Source organism: Leptonychotes weddellii, chromosome 15, assembly GCF_054177405.1.
Source record: "Leptonychotes weddellii isolate Sample4059 chromosome 15, ASM5417740v2, whole genome shotgun sequence".
NCBI classification, from domain to species: Eukaryota; Metazoa; Chordata; class Mammalia; order Carnivora; family Phocidae; genus Leptonychotes; species Leptonychotes weddellii.
Window position 1 is genome coordinate 32,450,005 of NC_138383.1, and position 21,155 is coordinate 32,471,159.

The 21,155-nt window shown below is 49.7% G+C and overlaps 1 protein-coding gene across 6 annotated transcripts; it reads left to right on the forward strand.

Moving 5' to 3' along the window:
• The first annotated feature begins 687 nt into the window (after positions 1-687).
• Positions 688-20,264, forward strand: RAD51D (RAD51 paralog D). 6 transcript variants are annotated; one of them, XM_081805356.1, is made up of 11 exons: positions 688-957; positions 1,291-1,384; positions 1,572-1,690; positions 4,046-4,231; positions 10,562-10,643; positions 10,896-11,030; positions 11,558-11,653; positions 15,808-15,898; positions 16,022-16,092; positions 18,699-18,863; positions 19,029-20,264. In XM_081805356.1, the coding sequence occupies exons 2-11, from the start codon at positions 1,334-1,336 to the stop codon at positions 19,110-19,112; spliced, it is 1,080 nt and encodes a 359-aa protein (XP_081661482.1). In that variant the 5' UTR covers positions 688-957; positions 1,291-1,333; the 3' UTR covers positions 19,113-20,264. The 6 variants fall into 6 exon arrangements, with proteins under 6 accessions (XP_081661482.1, XP_081661481.1, XP_081661483.1 ...); XM_081805355.1 differs by having other exon boundaries at positions 691-957; positions 1,291-1,352; positions 18,699-18,836; XM_081805354.1 differs by having other exon boundaries at positions 693-957; positions 1,291-1,352.
• The last annotated feature ends 891 nt before the right edge of the window (positions 20,265-21,155 follow it).

Here is a 21,155-nt window from a genome sequence, read left to right on the forward strand (position 1 = left end):
ACTCAGATGTGGATTTGTCCGGCTCTGCACCTACAGGTTGTGTAACCTCTGGCAAGTGACTTCACCTGGCCGAGCTTCAGTTTTCGCCTCTGTGAAATGGGGACAAAACCAGCACCGGTCTCACTGGATTGTGAGGAGGTATCCCTGTAAAGTTGTGCTATGTCTTCCAGAGGACGAGGCAAAGCAAAGGGACATCTAAAAATGACAAATCATATTTTTTATGTTCCACATCAGCAGGGCTTTGTTGTTGCTATTCATCCAAAAAAAAAAAAATGGTTTTTTTTCCTTCAAAAATAGAGACGCAGATGCCCACTCTGCGCTCTGCTGCTTCTTAACACCTGCCATCCAAACTGTGATTACCCGGTATCTTTGATTCCTCTTCGCTATCCTCGTCACTAACGGGTAGGCGCCTGAGCTCACCGACGCTCCGTCTGGTCGAACTCCGCCGCCCAGCGTCTAGAACAGAAGCGGGCGCAGCACGGTCTCCGCGCGCGCCCGGGGAGGCGGGTGGAGGCGGGTGCGCGCGCCGCGTGCCGGCCGTGGTGGGCCGGGAGCCGAGCGCTGGGGGCGCCCGCCCGGAAGGGCGCGGGGGCGTGGCGTGGCTCCGGCCCGCGCGCGGCTCCGCCCCAACCTCCCTGTCGCCGCGCGGCCAGCAGATGGGCGCTGCAGGCCCGTCCCTGGCGCCTGGAAGGCGGAAGCGCGGCGAGGCGCGAGCGGCTGGGCCGCGGCGCAGGGACCCGGCGGGGGCCACGCCCTCCGCGCCGCCGCCTGCGTCCCCTCCGGAAAGGGGCGCCGCCGGGCGTGAGCGGAGAGCCTGGCGGATGCCCGCGGGGTGAGCAGTCCCGAGGCCGGCGCCCCCGCGGCTCCCAGGGAACATGGGCGTGCTCAGGGCCGGGCTGTGCCCGGGCCTCACCCAAGACATGGTCGGGCAACTGAGGAGCCGCGGGATCAAGACAGGTGACCGCGTGCGCGCCACCCAGCTGGGCACAGCGCGGACTCGGCGCCCCCCGCGCCGGCGGACCCCGGAGGGGCCGTCCCCTCCGCGCTCTGTAGAGGCTCGGGAAGGCGGGAGTGGGGCCCGCCGAGCCCCGCGGGGAGGGCAGAACCCCTACCGGGCGCCGGGCGCCATGGCGCCTCGCCAGGCCTTGCGGCTCTGTGCTTTTACCTGGGCCCCCTGAGACTGCCTGCCCCGAGGTAGAACCGTCTCCCCGCTTTAGGTAGAGGAGAAGCCAAGTGTGGAAAGCCCGGGCCTCCCTTCCTACTAATCAACCACGTGGGTTTTGTTTTCAGTGGTGGACCTGGTTTCCGCAGACCTGGAGGACGTGGCCCAGAAATGTGGCTTGTCTTACAAGGTGAGCCGCCCATCTCCACGCTCCAAACCTGGGTGAGTCTAAATGCTCACCTCTGAGCCAAAGGAGCAGAGGGTTCCCAGAGGTTGATAAGTAGGGTGGGGGGAACGTATGAGACCCTGGGATGCCCCCTCCTCTGGCCGTATATTGCTGAGTACTCTGGGCTGCTTTGGGTTGAAGCATCCCCGGCCCCACCCTGAGTTGCCCCTGCCCCTTCCGCAGGCCCTGGTTGCCCTGAGAAGGGTGCTGCTGGCCCAGTTCTCAGCTTTCCCCTGCAATGGCGCTGATCTGTACGAGGAACTAAAGACTTCCACTGCCATCCTGTCCACTGGCATCGGAAGGTTTGTATGTGTGCTTGGGGAGGACAGTGAGAGGCTAGAGGACAGGACTGGCTCCAGGACTGGCTCTCAGGCCTCTTACGCCCGAATCTAGAGAGAATGGGGTTTTTCAAGTAGTGATGGGGGCAACATGGACAGAAGGTCAGGACTTCTGAGTTCTCTCACCCTATAACAGGGTTTCTCGACTTCACACTTTGAACATTTTGGGATTTGTAATTATTTGGGGGGGGGCGCTCTGTCCTGTGCGTTATAGGGTTTTTGGCAGCGTCCCTGGCCTGTGTTCACTAGATACCAGTTGTACCTCCATTCTCCCCATGTTGTGACAATCAAAAATGTCTGGAGAGATGTTGCCAGATGACCCCAAGGGGGGCAAAATTGCTTCTGGTGGAAAAGCACTATCCTATAACACGAGATGTCAGTATTTCATTATTATTAGATGAGAACAACTCCGCTCTGGCCCTGCTTCCCACTCTACCTCAGGACAGGGTGAGAGAACGTGGTAGGACTGACACTCACCGAGTGCACCCTGGGTCCCGGCCACTGACATTAAGTTACGTAATCTCTTCAGTGACCCTGCGCGTTAGTGATTATTAACCAAACTTGAGTTTAGCCCAAGAGGAGGGGGGGGTGAGGAGTGGGGGGAGCAGCCCTGGGATACTTGATCAGAACTGGGTGTGTTCCCCATACCACCAGCAAGGTCTCTGGATTGGTTTGGCCATTGCTGTTTCCCTGACACGTTCTCTTAGCAAGGTTCGCACAGCATGGGGCTTGCTCCTCCCGGGTGGGGGTCCGCGGCTGTTGGCCATCAAGCACCCACTCTATGCCTACCACGTGCCAGGTATGTGCAGATGATGGGTGTACGAGTCTGGCACGGCTCCTACGCTTTATGAGTGTGGGGCCTAGTGGGTAGATAGAAGAGCTGGTCAGTGGGAGAAAAGTGGAAGCATGTGTGGAGGCAGCAGAAGGAGGGACTGATTAACCCGAACCAGCCCTGGAGCTTCGGCTGCTTATGAAACCAACATAGGCAGAGGAAGTGCTTAGGGAGCAGTTCAGTGATAAATGGACAGGATTGTGGCCGCAGTGGGTTGTTGCAAGGGAGATCAGAGTGGTTCCAGAAAGCCCTGTGGAGGGGGCAAGCCTTCTATGAGTGCCTGTGGAGAGCCCGGCACCAGTCTTGCACATGATTTCATTTTTTCTCCACCACCACCAATGAGCGTGTTACAGTTAAACTCAACCATTGGAGAGACGAGGAAACTGGGGCTTAGTTTAAGTGGCTCGCTTAAGTTCTCTCAGCTAGTAAGTAGGAACACCAGGAGCTTGGGGTCACATCCATCATGCTCCTCATTCTGACTCCCCAGCCCTGGTGCCTCCCTCCCAGTGGGAGACCGTAATGCGAAAGGGAGCTGTCGGCACAGGGCAGAGGTGTGCGGGGTGGACAGGACTGGGGAGGCTTGCAGGAGAGAGGCCGAGAGAGACAGCGGTGGTGGGGTGCGTGAGTCCAATCCAGGGCAGGTGACAGCAGGAGACGTGTTGAAAGGAGGTACGACAGGCCTTGCTTCCTGGTGGGATGTAGGCGTAAAGAGTCAGATCAGGTGCTAGGTTTCTAGTCCTGCTCACAGTGTTCTGTGGACACTGGACGGATGTAACTTTTAAAAGGGAGGTAGAGAGTTATGTAGTCAGACAATTGGGAAATGCTTCGTTCACCCAAAGTAAATGCTTTTTTTTTAAGATTTTATTTTATTTTTTTAAGATTTTATTTATTTATTTGACAGAGAGAGACAAAGTGAGAGAGAGAACACAAGCAGGGGGAGTGGGAGAGGGAGAAGCAGGCTTCCTGCGGAGCAGGGAGCCCGATGCGGGGCTCGATCCCAGGACCCTGGGATCATGACCTGAGCTGAAGGCAATCGCTTAACCAACTGAGCCACCCAGGCGCCCAAGATTTTATTTATTTATTTGACAGAGAGAGGCACAGCAAGAGAGGGAACACAAGCAGGGGGAGCGGGAGAGGGAGAAGCAGGCTTCCCGCCAAGCAGAGAGCCCAATGAGGGGCTCGATCCCAGGACCCTGAGATCATGACCTGAGCCGAAGGCAGACGCTTAACGACTGAGCCACCCAGGTGCCCCGTCAATGCGTTTTTTAAAAGCTGTGGGCCATCTCAGAGCCTGATGTGCACTGTGAGTCTTTACAAGGACACCAGAGCATGAAGTGTACGTTGCAAGAAGTTGTATCGACTGGGGGAGATAAGTGGTTCCTTGAAGGCCAGAGCTATATCTCGTTCATCTCCGTATCTCCCTCATTTTATTTACTTTTTTGAATGTGTTTTTTTTTTTTTAAAGATTTTATTTATTTATTTGACAGAGAGCAAGAGCAGGGGGAGCAGCAGGCAGAGGGAGAAGCAGGCTCCCTGCTGAGCATGGAGCCCGACCCGGGGCTCCATCCAGGACCCTGGGATCATGACCTGAGCCGAAGGCAGACCCTTAACCGACTGAGCCAGGCACTCCTGTATCTTCCTCATTTTAGAGTAAGGCCTTCAGGAAATGTGAGGTATGTAGGCCATGTTGGAATGAATGGCCGGAAAAAAAAAAAAAAGCTAATTCCAAGGGAAAGGTGGAGGATAAGTCCCAGAAATCAGTTGTATTCAGAACAGGTGGTAAGGCCCAGGTGTGGTTTTGCTGTACAAGGCAGGCGGGGGGAGGTCTCCGCTGAGTTAGAGGTGAGTGGGAGGAGGGTCCTCTGGGCGGTAGGAGAGGTGAAATAGGAACACAGGTGAGAAGTCGGTTGAGAGGCAGATTTGGGAATTCCTTCTACAATGTCCTCACAGCCAAGAATGAGGTCGATTCTGGTCTGGAGCGTCAACACCAGTGGGTTAGGCCAGGCTACACATTAGAATCATCTGGAAGGTTAAGAAATATTTATGCCTGGGTCCTACCTTTAGAAATTCTGACTTGATTGCTCTAGGCTGGTGGGTCCCAAACTTGTCCGCACAGTAGAATCACTTGGGGAGGGCTGTCTGCCTGGCTCAGTTGGTGGAGTGTGTGACTCTTGATCTTGTGGCTGTGAGTTTAAGCCCCATGCTGGGTGTAGAGATTACTTAAAAATAAAATCTTAGGGGCGCCTGGGTGACTCAGTCAGTTAAGTGTCTGCCTTCAGCTCAGGTCATGATCCTGAGGTCCTGGGATTGAGTCCTGAGTCAGGCTCCCTCCTCAGCGGGAAGTCTGCCCCTGCCCCCCAATAAATAAATGAAATCTCATGGGGCGCCTGGGTGGCTCAGTCGTTAAGCATCTGCCTTCGGCTCAGGTCATGATCCCAGAGTCCTGGGATCGAGCCCCGCATCGGGCTCCCTGCTCCGCAGGAAGCCTGCTTCTCCTTCTCCCACTGCCCCTGCTTGTGTTCCCTCTCTCGCGCTCTCTCTCTCTGTCAAATAAATAAATAAAATCTTTAAAAAAAAAAAATGAAATCTTAAAAAAAAAAAGAATCACTTGGGGAATCTTTAAACATTCCCGAAAGTCACGCCTCCTGCAGACCAATTAAATCACATTCTCTGGGGATGGGACACAGGGATCAGTAGTGTTTGAAGTTCCCAGGTGACTCCAATGTGCAGACAAGTTTGGGAACTGCTAATACAGGCCTCTTTTTCAAAACTCCTCTGGTGATTTTAATATGCAGGTAGGATTGAGAATCACTAGTCTAGCCTAGTGGTTTTCAAACGTGAGCATGCATCCAGATCACCTAGAGGCCTTGTTGAAACTCAGATCCATTCTCCAGTTTCTGATGCAGCGGGTGTGGGCTGGGGCCTGAGAGTGTGCATTTCACACCACTTCCCAGTGATGCTGCTGCTGGTCTGGGGACCACACCAGGAGAACCACTGCCGTGATGGAGCTATTGTCTGATCCCAATGGGAGAAGCCACAGGGCTGGAGTGGTGACCAGAGCGTTTTGACTGGCAGGGCCCTGTGCTTATAATCATGGGGTCCTTGGAATTGGAATCAATGGGGTTTTTTTTAAGGTGCTGCTTGGCACACACAGAAGGGTCATGGGAGAGACCATTTTGTGAACCATTTCAGAATACTGGGCCCCGTGAAGGTGTTTGCAGAGCTGGAAAAGGGATGCGTGAGGTCAGGACACAGAGTCATTGGTATGGGCTGTGGTTCAGGCCACAGGTTGGGCAGGGAGTGCAGTGTGGTTAGTGATCTGTTTCATGGTTCAAGGACAGAACATGGATCAGGAATTGGCTATATTTTGAGTTTACCTGAAGGCTTCCACAGCCAGAGTGTTGACAATATAGTAACTAAATACTACTGTTCTACCACTTGTTTCTCTGGCAACATTTATTGTGTGTCTCCTCTGTTTCCAGCACTGTGCCAGTGTCCTTGCCCCTGGGTGCTCTGGGCCAAATGGGGATGAGAGACAAAAACAAGCACATAGAAAATAATCACCAACTCCCAGAACTAAGTGAATTCAGCAAGGCTGCAGGATACAAGATTAGCACATAAAAATCAATTGCGTTTCTATATACTCAAAATGAACATGTGGAAATGGAAATTAAGATGTAATACCATTTACAGTTGCTCCAAAGAAAATGAAATACTTACGTCTACATCTAACAGAGCAGGTATAGGAGTTGTATGCTGAAAATTAAAACTTGCTGATGAAAGAAATCAAGAGGACCCAAATAAATGGAGAGACACGCTGTATTCATGGATTGGGAGACTCAGCATAGTAAAGATGTCAATTCTCCCCAAATTGCCCTATAAACTTAATTCAGTTCCTACCAAAATCCCAGCATATTTTTTTTTTTTGTAAAAATAAAGCTTATTCTAATAATTACATGGACAAGCCAATGACTTTGAATTGCTAAAACTTTTTTTTTTAAGATTTTATTTATTTATTTGACAGAGAGACAGCGAGAGAGGGAACACAAGCAGGGGGAGTGGGAGAGGGAGAAGCAGGCTTCCCGCCAAGCAGGGAGCCCGATGCGGGGCTCGATCCTAGGACCTTGGGATCATGACCCTAGCCGAAGGCAGACACCCAACCAACTGAGCCACCCAGGCGCCCCTGGATTATTTTTAAAGATTTTAAGTAATCTCTACACCTAATGTGGGGCTCAAACTCACAACCTTGAGATCGACTTCCATGCCCTTCCGGCTGATCCAGGCAGGCACCCTAACACTGTCAAGCTTTTAGAACAAGACGGAGGAGAAAATCTTTGAGAACTAGGGCTAGGCAAAGGGTTCTTAGACTTGACACCAAAAGTGTGATCAATAAAAGAAAGATAAAAATTTTTTTTTTTTTAAAGATTTTATTTATTTACTTGAGAGAGAGAATGAGACAGAGAGAGAGAGCACGAGATGGGGGAGGGTCAGAGGGAGAAGCAGGCTCCCCGCCGAGCAGGGAGCCCGATGTGGGACTCGATCCCGGGACTCCAGGATCATGACCTGAGCCGAAGGCAGTCGCTTAACCAACTGAGCCACCCAGGTGCCCAAGAAAGATAAAATTTTTAATCAAAAAAATAAAAAATGAATTCAGAATTAAAACTTTTGCTCTGCAGAAGAGAAAAAGACAAGCTGTAGAGTGGGGAAAATATTTGCAAGCCTCATATTCAACAAAGGACTTGCATCTAGAATATATAAAGAATTCTTAAGAGGCGCTTGGGTGGCTCAGTCAGTGAAGCTTCTGACTTCGGCTCCGGTCGTGATCTCAGGGTTCCGGGATCAAGCCCTGCGTCAGGCTCCCTGCTCAGAGGGGAGTCGGCTTGTTCCTCTCTCTCTGCTCCTCCCCCCACTCATGCTGTCTCTCTGAAATAAATAAAATCTTTAAAAAAATTCTTTTTCTTTAAATAAAAGATTTTATTTATTTATTTGACAGAGAGAGACACAGCGAGAGAGGGAACACAAGCAGGGGGAGTGGGAGAGGGAGAAGCAGGCTTCCCGCCGAGCAGGGAGCCCGATGTGGGGCTCGATCCCAGGACCCTGGGATCATGACCTGAGCCGAAGGCAGATGCTTAACGACTGAGCCACCTAGGCGCCCCCGTCCCCCCAAAAAATTCTTAAAACTCCTAACAGTGAAACAATCCAGTTAGTAAATGGACAACAGACATGAACAGATATTTTACCAAGGAGAACATACAGATGTCAAGTAATCACACGCAAAAATGTCAAACATCATTAGTTCTTAGGGAAATGCAAATTAAAACCACAATGAGGGGCACCTGGGTGGCTCAGTCTGTTGAGCTTCTGCCTCTTGATTTCAGCTCAGGTCATGAGCTCAGGGTTGTGGGATCGAGCCCCATGTCTGTTTGTCCCTCTCCCTCCCCTTTAAATAAAATCTTAAAAAAAAAAAAAAAACCCACAATGAGATATATTACTACATACCTACCAGAATGGCCATACCAAAAAATGGTGACAAGACCAAATGCTGGTAAGGATGTTGAGAAACTGGATTACTCATACATTGCTAGTGGGATAGTAACATGGCATAGCCACTCGGGAAAGTAGTTTATTGTTTCTTATAAAATTAACATGTGCTGCAGCCATCAAAAAAAAAATGGAATCTTGCCATTTGCAATGACGTGGATGGAACTAGAGGGTATGATGCTAAGCGAAATAAATCAATCAGAGAAAGACAAGTATCATATGATCTCACTGATATGAGGAATTTAAGAAACAAGGCAGAGGAACATAGGGGAAGGGAGGAAAAAACGAAACAAGACGAAACCAGAGAGGGAGACAAACCATAAGAGACTCTTAATCATAGGAAACAAACTGAGGGTTGCCGGAGGGGAGGGGGTGGGGGATGGGGTGGCTGGGTGATGGACATTGGGGAGAATATATGTTGTAATGAGCACTGGGTGTTATATGCAACTGATGAATCACAGACCTGTATCCCTGAGACAAATATTACATTATATGTTAATTGAATTTAAATTTTAAAAAAGAAACAAAAATTGACATGTGCTTACCATACAACAGTTGTGTTCTTTTTTTTTTTTTAAGAGATGGGGTAGAGGGGCAGAGGGAGAGAGAATCTTAAGTAGGCTCCATACCCAGCATGGAGCCCCATGCCGGGCTCAATCTCACAACCCTCAAATCATGACCTGAGCCAAAATCAAGAGTTGGACACTTAACTGACTGAGCCACCCAGGCACCCCTTTAATATTTTATTTTTTTTAAATTTAATTTAATTAATTTATTTTTTAAAAAGATTTTATTTATTTATTTGACAGAGAGACAGCGAGAGAGGGAACACAAGCAGGGGGAGTGGGAGAGGGAGAAGTGGGCTTCCCGCAGAGCAGGGAGCCCGATGCAGGGCTCCATGCATGCAGGGCTCCATGCATGTGGGGCTCGGTCCCAGGACCCTGGGATCATGACCTGAGCCGAAGGCAGACACTTAATGACTGAGCCACCCAGGCGTCCCTGATATTTTTAAGTAATCTCTACACCCAGCGTGGGGCTCGAACTTCCAACCCTGAGATAGTCCCATGCTCCACTGACTGAGCCAGCCAGGCGTCCCCTGGCAGTTGTATTCTTAGGCATTTATTCCAGAGAAAGAAAAACAGGTTTACGCAAAAACCTGTACACAGATGATCATAGCCATTTGATTCACAATTGCCCCAACCTGGAAACAGACTTCAGTGGGTGAATGGTTAAACAAACTTGGTGCATCCATACCATGGGCTACTTCTCAGCAATAAAAAGCAACAGCTACAACAACTTGGACAGATCTCAAGGGAATGATGCTGAGCGAAAGAAGCCAGCCACAACGGCTACGTACAGTGTGATTCCTTGTATGTAACATTTTTGAAATAACATCATAACAGAGATGGAGAACAGTTGGTGGTTGCCAGGGATTCGGGGTGGGATGGAGGGGTGTGGCTATAACAGGGTGACGCAAGGGAGACTTATAGTGATGGAAATATTCTGTATCTTGCTTTTGGTGGTTGCATAAACCTACACGGGTGATAAGTTTGCATAGAACTGTACACACACACGGAACGCCGGGGAAATCTGGATAAGCTCTGTAGACTGCACCGCGGTTGGCTTGCGATGTCATACAGTACAAGAGGCCATCATTAGGGGAAGTGAGGGGAAGGGTACACGGAACCGTCCTGTATAATCTTTTTTTTTTTTTTTTGCAATTTCCTATGAATCTATAATTATTTCAAAGTTTAAAAAATGATGGGGGTGGGATGCCTGGGTGGCTCAGTCGGTTAAGCGTCTGCCTTCGGCTCAGGTCATGATCCCAGGATCCTGGGATCGAGTCCCGCATCGGGCTCCCTGCTCCGCGGGGAGCCTGCTTCTCCCTCTGCCTCTGTCTCTCTGTCTCTCATGAATAAATAAATAAAATCTTAAAAAAAAAAAAAAAATGATGGGGGTGCCTGGGTGGCTCAGTAAGTTAAGTGTCTGCCTTTGGCTCAGGTCATGATCCCTGGGTCCTGGGATCAAGCCCCACATATTGCGCTCCCTGCTCATTGGGAAGCCTGCTTCTCCCTCTCCCCGCCCCCCCCACTCTTGCTCTCTCTCGCTATCTCTCTCAAATAAATAAAAATCTTAAATAAATAAATAAATAATGACAAATTATGGGAAATGCTACCAAGGAAACCCATAAGGGATTAAGGTTGAGAATGGAAGGAGGACTCTTTGCTGGGGTGCAGAGACCTCTGTGGAGAGCAGAGTGATCTTCAGGCTGGGAGTGAACAGATGAGGAGGGGCCCAAGGAGGAGCTTGTAGCCGTGCCCTCTTTCCCTAGAGATGTTCAGACCATCTCTGGACAGAAGCAGTGCTGGGAAGGAATGTCTTGCTTTTCTTCTTAGTTCCTACTCCCCTCTGTTCCCACCAGTCTGCTGGGTTGATTCTCTTCCTTCCTCTTCTTTCATCAGCTTGGACAAACTGCTTGATGCTGGTCTCTACACTGGAGAAGTGACTGAGATTGTAGGAGGCCCAGGTAGTGGCAAAACCCAGGTACATGGGCGGCTGGCAGCCAGGAGGACGTGACGGGTGGTGGGTGGGGAGGAAGTGGGAAGGTGGGTGCATAGCTCTGGATCCCTGGGGGAGCTTCTGCCAATGTACTTGTGATTCAGGGAGATGGGTGGTGAGAAGTGGGGCTTGAATATGGCCCATTCATGTCACTGGGATCTGGACAGGATTTGGTGGGGGCTCCCATTCTGGGCCCTCTTTGGGAGCTCAAGTTCTCCCAATGCCTTGTCTCCTCAGGTATGTCTTTGTGTGGCTGCAAATGTGGCCTATGACCTACAGCAGAATGTTGTATACATTGATTCCAGCGGAGGACTGACAGCCTCCCGCATCCTCCAGCTCCTTCAGGCCAGAACCCCAGAAGAGGAGGAGCAGGTAAGGGGCAGGAGGCTTGAGTTCCTTTGAGGTTCTGACACAGAAAGACCCCATTATCCCTTATATTGCAAGAATTTTGACCATTTGGATGAACAGTCATTTCTGGCTTTGAAACGTGCTGTTCTATTAATTCTTCCTGTGTTCTTCAGTTCTTCCTGTTATGACATTATCCCAGCTTGGATGCTACCCCCACTGATCTCCCAGGTGACCCAGCTCCTTGTACAGCCTAACTCAGGGCTGGCAGGCACGCAGCATCTGTGTTTCCTTCCCATTACTTGCCATGGCAGACGTTCCTAATCAGACCTGCCATACTTTCCCGCTGAGCCGTGACTTGGCTTTGCAGCTTGGCACCCAGGCAGCCACCACTGTGAGAACTGGCCCAGGAGAAAAAGCCCGTTTGCCATCTTGGACCAGAGTCCTTATGACTAGGGGTCTCTTTCTGCTCAGCTTTAAAATCCCTCTTTATCTTGCTTGAGCCCCTGCTCCCTCTTATTCAAAGCCCCTCCTTCCCCTTCCTAACCCTTTAGGCAGGAGCTCTCCAGAGGATCCAGGTGGTACGTGCGTTTGACATCTTCCAGATGTTGGACGTGCTACAGGACTTCCGGGGTGCTATGTCCCAGCAGGTGAGCCTGTTGTTCTGCCCCTCCCTGCTTCACCCAGCTTGCCGGGGCTGTCTGCATGTGGGCAGGTGTCCTAGCACAGACTGTTTGGAAATGCAGATGTGCCATCTGGTGACTCCAGCTGCGCCTGCCACAGGATGGGATGGGATTCCTGCGTGCTTAATTCCTTCCTGAGTTCCTTATTGTTTACCTGCCCATCTTCCCCACTAAACAGTAAGACCCTTGAGTGCAAGGATCATGTTGTATTCATTTCTGCATTCATCCCCCCTGGATCATCGAGGTTTACTTGCAGCTACAAGTAATAGAGTCTGTGTGACAGGCACTTGAACCTTGAGGGCATTTAATTATCTCTCATGAGTCTGGAGGTTGGCAGGTCCATGGTATCAGGGCTCTAGTTGGTGTGTCTGATTCTCTTGCTCTTCCCCCTCATGATTGCAAAGTGGCTGCCATAGCTCTAAGCATCACATCCTCGCACATCAAAACGCGTATTCAGGGCAGTAATAGATGGCCCCTTTTCTGCATTTCTTCCCTTTAATCAGGAAAGAAAAATCTTTCTCCAAAACCCACTAGTAGACTTCGCCTTACATCTAGTTGGCCAAAATGGAGTTTTATGTGTATCTTAGACTAGGGGTTGGGCCCACCTTCCATGACGTCAGATTTCTGCCCACTACCTGAACACATCCAGAATCCTGTTAACAAGGAAGAGGGGTTTAGAGTGGCATTTGGGTTGGTACCCCATTTTATCTGCTGGGTGCTTAGACAGGATTTGGTGCACTGATTTATAGGCTATTAGATTTAGAAAGACATCTTAGAATAGCTCAACTCTCGTTAAACTTCCTCAGACCCCAAAGTATAACATGTTCCTATGGGCATGCCCAAGATTGTATGTAAAGTAAATGATTTCTACAAACTTTAGAACACTTAATAGTTGAACAGATACTTGCCATAGGAGCTGTAGCTGGTTATGACCCATGTGTGTTGAGACATGAAGTCAAGTAGCCCCGATCTAATCCAGCCCTCTCATTTCTAGAGATGAGGAGAATGAGGACCAGAGAAGTTCAGTAAGTTGCTCAAAGTCACTACATAATTAGGATAAGAACTAAATCTCTGAACTCCCAGGTCAAATGATGTGTTTTTTTACTGGAAGACCATTATGATAGTATATTCTATTATGGCATAACAAGTTACCACAAACGTAATGACTTAAAACAACACGTTTACTATCTCACAGTTTCCGTGGGTCAGGAGTCTGGGCATGGCTTAGCTGGGGCTTCTGTTAGGATCTCAGTAGTCTGTAATCAAATGGCAGCTGGACTGTGTTCTTATCTAGAGGCTCAACTGGGGAAGAATCTGCATACAAGTTCACTCAAGTTGTCACCAGAACTCATTTCCTAGTGGGTTCAGTGTCTTGCTGGCAGTTGTCCATGCTCCCAGGGTTCTCTGCCCTGTGGCCCTTTCCATAGGCAGTTCACAGCACGACCACTTGCTTCATCAAAACAGCACAAGGATGAGAGCAAGGGGCGCCTGGCTGGCCCAGTCGGTTAAGCCTCTGACTTCGGCTCAGATCACGATCTCAGGGTCCTGGGATTAAGCCCCTCATTGGGCTCTGTGCTCGGGGGAGAGTCTGCTTCTCCCTCTCTCTCTCTCCCTCTGCTCCTCCCCTCACTCGTGCTCTCACTCTTTCTCTCTCAGATAAGTTAAATTAAAAAAAAAAAAAAAGTGAGGGCGCCTGGGTGGCTCAGTTGGTTAAGTGACTGCCTTCGGCTCAGGTCATGATCCTGGAGTCCCTGGATCGAGTCCCATATCGGGCTCCTTGCTCAGCAGGGGGTCTGCTTCTCCCTCTGACCCTCCCCCCTCTCATGTGCTCTCTCTCTCTCAAATAAATAAATAAAATCTTTAAAAAAAAAAAAGTGAGAGCAAAATGCAACATGCAGTTTCATGTAACATAATGTAATTTTGGGAGTGACGTCGTCCCATCATCTCTGCCATATAGCATAGCTTCATCAAGAAAGTGACATTCCAGCACCTTTGACACTGTATTAGTCAGAAGCCAGCCACAGGACTCGCCCACGGTTAGGGGAGGGATTACACAAGGCTTGAATACCTGGAGGTGGAGGTCAAGGGGCCACTTTCGGGTCTGTCTGCCACGGATGACCTGATGGCTCCATAGTTACTAGCAGTGAAAGGCTGGCTGTCTGCATTTTAGCCAGAGATTTTAACCTGCTCTCCCAGAGTGAGGAAGAGCTAAGCTGGTTTCAGTTTTAGCTTCTCTTCTTTTCTGCCATCCTGTCTTAGATGAGTGGATGACATGAGAGTCAGTAACTGGACAATGAAGGAAGACATGCAAAAGACAAACCAGATTATGCTGAAAATCCAAGATTTGGCTCGCATGAAGTGAGAAAGAACGTTGTGGAAACAGAATCAGCAAATGACTTGGACATAAAGAGTAAGGGAGGTTAGGTCCAAGAAACTAGGACGATGCTAATGCATGTGTGGAGATAAAAGATGATGGTTTTAACATGGCTGTCTATATAGTCTGTATTTGGAACTGCTTTAGATGTGGAAGATGAGGCCCTAGAGGCATGATCTAGAAGGAGACTGAAGTAAAGAGAAGGCTAACCCCTTCAGCACAGGGAGTTAGGAATTTGGGAAGTAAGCAGAAGAGGGAGAAGAGCCTGGCAAGATGGTGGTGGGGAAGGCTGGCCATAAGAAAGATGGCCGCTAAGAAAATTCAGGACTGGGGGTGCCTGGGTGGCTCAGTCAGTTAAGCATCCCACTCCTTTTTTTTTTGAAGATTTATTTATTTGAGGGAGCGAGTGCGTGTGAGCGAATGAGTGGGAGGAGGGGCAGAAGGAGGGGGAGAGAGTGAATCCTGGAGCATCTCTGCTGAGTGGGGAGTCCAATATGGGGCTAGATCCCAGGACCCCGAGATCATGACCTGAGCTGAAATCAAGAGCCGGCTGCTTAACCAGCTGAGCTACACAAGCACCCCAAGCATCCCACTCTTGATCTCAGTTCAGGTCTTGATCTCAGGGTCCTGAGTTCAAGCCCGTGTTGGGCTCCACTCTAGGTGTGGAGCCTACTTTAAAAAAAGTCTCGGGGCACCTGGGTGGCTCAGTCAGTTGAACACCTAACTCTTGATTTCGGCTCAGGTTGTGATCTCAGGGTCCTGGGATAGGGCCTGGGATAGTCTGCTTGTCCTTCTCCCTCTCTTTTTCTCCTTCCCCTATGCATGTGCGCGCGCTCTCTCTCTTTCATACATACATACATACATACATACATACATAAACTTTAGGGAAAAAAAATCCTAAAAAAAATTCAGGACTGGGGGCCTGGCTGGCTCTGTGGGTGTAGCATGTGACTCTTGATCTCGAGGTTGTGAGTTCAAACCCCAAGTTGGGTGTAGAGATTATAAATAAGTTAAACAAAGAAAAGAAAGAAAATTCTTGACTGGGGCCACAGAACTTAGAATAGGGATTTCTCAAATTTAATTATTTTGGTGTATCTGTGATGTCCTGTGATTTAAACCCCCTCTATCCACCCAAGTCTTCAGTAAAATTGATTATACCTACAAATGGAGATGGGGAAAAAAGATCTTACTGAAATTCCATGATGCCTGCACAGCTGTATTTGGGGTTGGAGAACTTATTTCTTTTTTATTTTTTTTAAAGATTTTATTTATTTTTCAACAGAGAGACAGCGAGAGAGGGAACACAAGCAGGGGGAGTGGGAGAGGGAGAAGCAGGCTTCCCGCCGAGCAGGGAGCCCGATGCGGGGCTCGATCCCAGGACCCTGGGATCATGACCTGAGCCGAAGGCAGCCGCTTAACGACTGAGCCACCCAGGCGCCCCTGGAGGACTTATTTCTTATCAGTTTTTTTTTTTAAAGATTTTTTTTTTTTTTAACTTATTCATTTTGACCGCACAAGTAGGCAGAGCACAGGCAGAGGGAGAGGGAGAAGCAGGCTCCCCGCTGAGCAGAGAGCCCATCGTGGCTCGATCTCCGGCCCCTGGGATCCTGACCTGAGCCGAAGGCAGATGCTTAACTGACTGAGCCACTCGGGCGCCCACTTACCGGTTTCTGATAGAGGAGCAAGCTTGCCCTATATTGGACGCCCCCTAGAGGCCAACTGGTTTATGGCCTCTGCTTCTCCCCAGGTGAGCAGTGCCTCGGCGACGGTGAAGGTGGTGGTTGTGGACTCGGTCACTGCGGTGGTCTCTCCACTTCTGGGAGGTCAGCAGAGGGAAGGTAAGAGGTGCCGCAGAGCCCAGGTCCGGGACGTGATCTTGCCTCCCAGCTCTGGAATGCATTCCCTGGTCAGCCCAGTCCCAGGTGCCTTGCTGCCCTCACCCTGTGCTTCTCCTCCTCCAGGCTTGGCCTTGATGATGCAGCTGGCCCGAGAGCTGAAGACCCTGGCCCGGGACCTTGGCATGGCGGTGGTGGTGAGGATGTGGGCTTCACCAGCCTGCTGGTCTTATCTCTGCTCCCTGGGCTTTGCCGAGGCGGGACCTGACTTTGAGTTCTAGTTCCAGCTGTTTACATTCCTTAAATGGCAACTTAACCCCCAATGTGGTCCTTTAGGAAGGGATCTTAGCCCAACTTCCCTGGGCCATCTAGAGCCCTGGACTGTGATGGGATCGGACATAAATAGCCAAGGGGTCAGGGACGGTCTTGGTTTTCTTTTTACTTCAAGACAGGTTTATTGAGGAATAATTACACACAGTAACTTTCTCCTCATTTGAAATTTGGCTAACAATTAATAATGTATCCGCTCTTGTTACAAGGCACAATCAAGATCTAGAATATTTCGGTTACCCCAAAAAGGTCCCCAAGCCCCAGACAACAACTGATCTGGTTTCTGTCCCTATAGTTTTGCCTTTTCCGGTGCTTCATAGAAAGGGATGTTTTTGCTTTCGAAGTAACTTTTTCTGCTTTCGGAGGACTTTTTTAAAAGTCTGCATGCTTCTCATAGGGTAAAAAATAGTTAAATATAGGAGTCAAATTTGTAGTAAATCTCCACATCCACAGAAAACATATTCATATTTTTATATATCTCCATAGAATCTCTTTTCTCTGCATTTATGTGTGTATTTTTAACCAGTTTTCCAACTAAACTGTAACCATGTTTAAAAAAAAACAACAACTCATCTCATTCCATTTCCCATGTCTTTAAATAGATGCTTTAAAAATGCCATTTTTAGCTGTTACATATTTTATTTAATACCTGTGGTACAGGGATCAGCAAACTTTTCTGTAAAGGGCCAGAGAGTAAATGGTCGAGGCTTTATGGCCAGATGGTTTCTGTCACTGCTACTCAGTTCCGCCTAGATTGTGTGAGAGCAACCACAGAGAGTCCCTAAACAGAGGGCATGGCTATGTTCCAGCCAAACTTGACTTTCAGAAATAATTTTGGGGCCACATTTGGCCTGTCGGGAGTAGTTTGCCAAACCCTGGTATCCCATAATGATCTATTTCTTGATTTGGGGCTTGTAGGTCATTACCGGTTTTCCTCTTTTATTTTCTTTTTAATTTTTTTTGTAAGTGTTCTGTAATTTTTTTTTAAAAGATTTTATTTATTTATTTGACACAGAGAGCAAGAGAGAAAGAGCACAAGCGGGGGGAGCAGCAGAGGGAGAGGGAGAAGCAGGCTCCCCACTGAGCTGGGAGCCCGACATGGGGCTCGATCCTAGGACGCTGGGATCATGACCTGAGCTGAAGGCAGACACTTAACCGACTGAGCCACCCTGGCGCCCCTGGTTTTCCTCTATTTTAAGTAAAACTCTGGGGCACCTGTTGGCTCAGTCGGTTAAGTGTTGGACTCTTGATTTTGGCTCAGGTCATGATCTCGGGGTTGTGAGATCGAGCCCCACATTGGGTTCCGTGCTCAACAGGGAGTCTGCTTGAGATTCTCCCTCTCTACCCCTCCCCCCCGCTCACGTGCTCGCGCTCTCTCTCTCTAAAATAAATATATAAATCTTTAAGTAAAACTTCAGTGAACACCCTGATAACCTAAATTTCTTTGCACATTTCATATTACTTCCTCAAACTCCTAAAAGTATAATTACAGAGTCAGGGATACACATTTTTTTAAATTTATTTTATTTATTTATTTTTAAAGATTTTATTTATTTATTTGAGAGAGAAAAAGAGAACCAGAGAGAGAGAGAGCACGAGCCGGGGTGTGGGGGGCAGGCAGAGGGAGAGAGAGAAGCAGACTCCCCGCTGAGCAGGGAGCCCGATGCAGGACTCGATCCCAGGACCCTGAGATCATGACCTGAGCCAAAGTCAGACGCTTAACCAACTGAGCCACCCAGGAGCCCCAGGAATACATACATTTTTAAATGTGTAGATATGATACCACCAAATTTCCAGGAAGGTTATACTAATTTGTACACCCACCAGCAGTGTTCTTAAATTGAGTCCCAGGGCCTCCCTCTCCTGACTTCAGGCTGTACATGATCACCTGCTTGTGGCCCTGGCTTAGGCAGTGGGGACTCAGTGATGAACAAGCTGCAGCCCCCTGCCCCTGGTTGGGGGGCCGGTGGGGATACTCTCATCAAAGGATGCTGTGAGGCTCAGGTTGCCTACCTATGACTATCCTGGGCACCGGAGAACTGACTGACCAGATTACGACCTCCCTTTCGAAGCTCCCACGACCCCCTACACGCAGATGTACTCCCTGCCACAGAGGGCTGGGTGGTATGGTCTCAGAATGCCTGTCTGCTGGGTTGGGGGTGTAGGAGGCGCAGGCCCACCACTATCTTCCCTCCAGCAAAGTGCAGACAGAGATGCTTATTCCCAGACCTATGAGCTATGACCTTCTGCTGGAGTCAAGCCTGAGGCATGGTGATTTCGTGGAAAGAGTTGAGCACAAGTGAGGACCTGGGGTTCTAGTTCCAGACCAGCTGTCAATAACTCAGGGAGCCTTGGGGAAGTCCTTTTTCTGTGTTGGGCCTCACTTTTCCCACTTGCAGAATGAAGCAGAAGGAACAGATATCCTCTATGCCACTATTATCAATCTGGAAGTCTTTGCTTCTTTCTGCCTCAGGTAACCAACCACATGACCCGAGACAGAGACAGTGGGGAGCTCAAACCTGCCCTCGGACGCTCCTGGAGCTTTGTACCCAGCACCCGGATTCTCCTGGACATTGACGAAGGAGCAGGAGCGTCGGGCAGTCGGCGCAGGGTATATCTGACCAAATCTCCCCGTCTGGTGAGCCGGCCACAGGGGAAAGCCAGGGATCTGGGCCCTTGAGGGTGTTTGTGTGCCCAGATGTCTCATAGGGGAATTCTTGGACGCTGAGACCCGGCAACCAAAGAGGCTGCCTGCTTGAGTTGCTTAACTCAAAAACTTACCCTTCCCTCCTGTCTTCTTCAGCCAACAGGTTTCCAAGAGATGGTAGACATCGGGACCTGGGCGCCTCCAGAGCAGAGCCCAGCGTCCCAGGGAGATCAGATATGACTGTGCTGTTGATTGGGAAGGGGGGGGCATCAAGCGCCCCACCTCTCTGCACACTAGCAGCTGCTGGTCACTGCTACCCGGTACTTGGGACTACAGTAGAAGCTCTTGGGCTGGACACAAGAGACATCTCTGTTTCCTCAGCTTCTCTTTCTGTGGAAACAGAGCTACAGGCGAGAGAGGATTCGGTGGTGGAAGGACCCAGAAACTCATGCTCGTGCCAAGTTTTCTTCCTTGTTTCTATCATATATGTTTCCCTGCGAGCAGAGTTCACCCTGGCCTCCGGCCTCTCTGAAGAGGCCTGCTAGTGATCGGACAGGACCCTATGTGTCACCATCTTACCCACACTCCATCCTCACACAGTGACGGAGCTCGGAAGCCTCTGCTTCTCTCTCTCTTTTTTATTTTGCCTCTGTTTTTCCATCTGTAAGATGGAGCTCCCTTTCCCCTAGCTTTGTCTTTGAGTTACTGGGTGGAAGCAACCTTGTAAATGCAAAGCCCTTCTTTATCCATGTCATGCTCTTAAAAATATAAACAGGAAATTCCTTGAGCCCCAGAGCCACCTGATTTCCCCCCAGAAGGATGTTTTTCAGTTTCCCCTAGTGAGGTTCCAAAGAACAGTTCTTCCTTTTTTTTTCCCTCTTGCTGATTTGGTTTCATGCACCTGCATGCATCACCATGACTAGGTGAGACTGTGAACTTGCTGCAGTCCCAGGGATATAATTTAACAGGAAGGGAGGATGTGGCCACAGTGAATCCAGCTACTTGTTTATTATGCATGGTGCCCTGTAGGGCCCCTCCACAGTATAGAGGTGCCTCACAGCCAGAGGTGCTGAACCATGGCCTTGCCCATAAACAGGAAAGAATTTGCACAGTAAATACAGCCAGCTGGGAAAATTGATGCTGGCGTAAATAATACATGGCAAATCTAGTCTTTTATGCAGAAGTTCATTGCCGGTGGCTCCAAGATGCAATATAATTCCCCTTCTCTTCCTGACAGCTGTACCACAACCTGGTGCCCTAGTGTATGAAATAACCCCCCGTCTGTTAGCGGCACTGTGGCCGTCCATCTGAGAGCCGTAGCCCTGGCTGGGGGGGGAGAGGAGGACACCAGGGGAGGAATAATAAAAAGGCAAAGTAGAGAAATGATCAGAATTATTTACTGTCCACATTTTTTACAGGAAGTTCGCCTTTCTCAGTTAGAGAGCCTGTCGTGATTAATTAGTTGTGTCTTGGCTGCAGGAATAGGGGGCAGAGTTCCGGGACAGAAGCAGGAAGCATGGAGGATCGGCAGTGAGCGGCAGACCGGCTCCAGGGTATCTGCCTGCATGAGGAAAGGGTTGGGGAGCCTAGGACTGGGGGGAGGCTGGCCTGCTGCCTGCAGTAAGGACCCCAGGAGAAACGAATCTTCCATATCCTCATACCATAAGTGGTCGGCTCATTTCTGCAACCATCATAGGAAACGGGACGTTAAGTGAGGGGATGGAAAATCCCTGCCACTCCTACTATTTGGGTATTTTGAGCCCCGGGGGGTCTCACCAATCTCCCAAGCATTCTGTTTTTGTGGAACTTGGGAGTGTTTTTGCAGTTTTTCTTCGCACGGCCCTCCAGGGAGGCACAACCTACTAGTGGGAGTGGGCATTCGAGGTGGAGCCTCGTTGCCCTCTCTGCCCTGGGCAGATCTGCCATGTTCCCTGTATGTTGTGAGTCAGGACCCTGGAATAATGGGGTCTGAGAGGCCTGTAAAGACCATGTGCCCCACACTGTCACTTAACAGGGAAGCTGAGGCCCAAAGAGGAGAAGTGACGGTCCCTGTGGCAAAGCAGCAACTGACACCCAGGACTCCTGATTCCTAAGCCAGACTCTTTGGGTCTCCATCTTGCCTTTAGTTTCCCATCTGCGCAGCTCTCTTCCCACCAGGCACTAACCCCAGCTCAGGGTGCCAGGGCCATCACCACATGGCCTCGCTGCTCCAGACCACCTGTGACATCCTGCAGGACCTTGTCCCTCACAGCTTGCTTCCTCCTCGGACCTTGCTCTCAGACC

What these genes read in the sequence shown, in the direction of transcription:
- RAD51D (XM_081805354.1), top strand. Translation starts at nt 876, where the DNA reads ATGGGCGTGCTCAGGGCCGGGCTGTGCCCGGGCCTCACCCAAGACATG. An exon ending in AATGTGGCTTGTCTTACAAG is followed by an intron (nt 1,353 to 1,571) that starts GTGAGCCGCCCA and finishes CCCCTTCCGCAG; the next exon opens with GCCCTGGTTGCCCTGAGAAG. An exon ending in GGGAGGTCAGCAGAGGGAAG is followed by an intron (nt 15,899 to 16,021) that starts GTAAGAGGTGCC and finishes CTCCTCCTCCAG; the next exon opens with GCTTGGCCTTGATGATGCAG.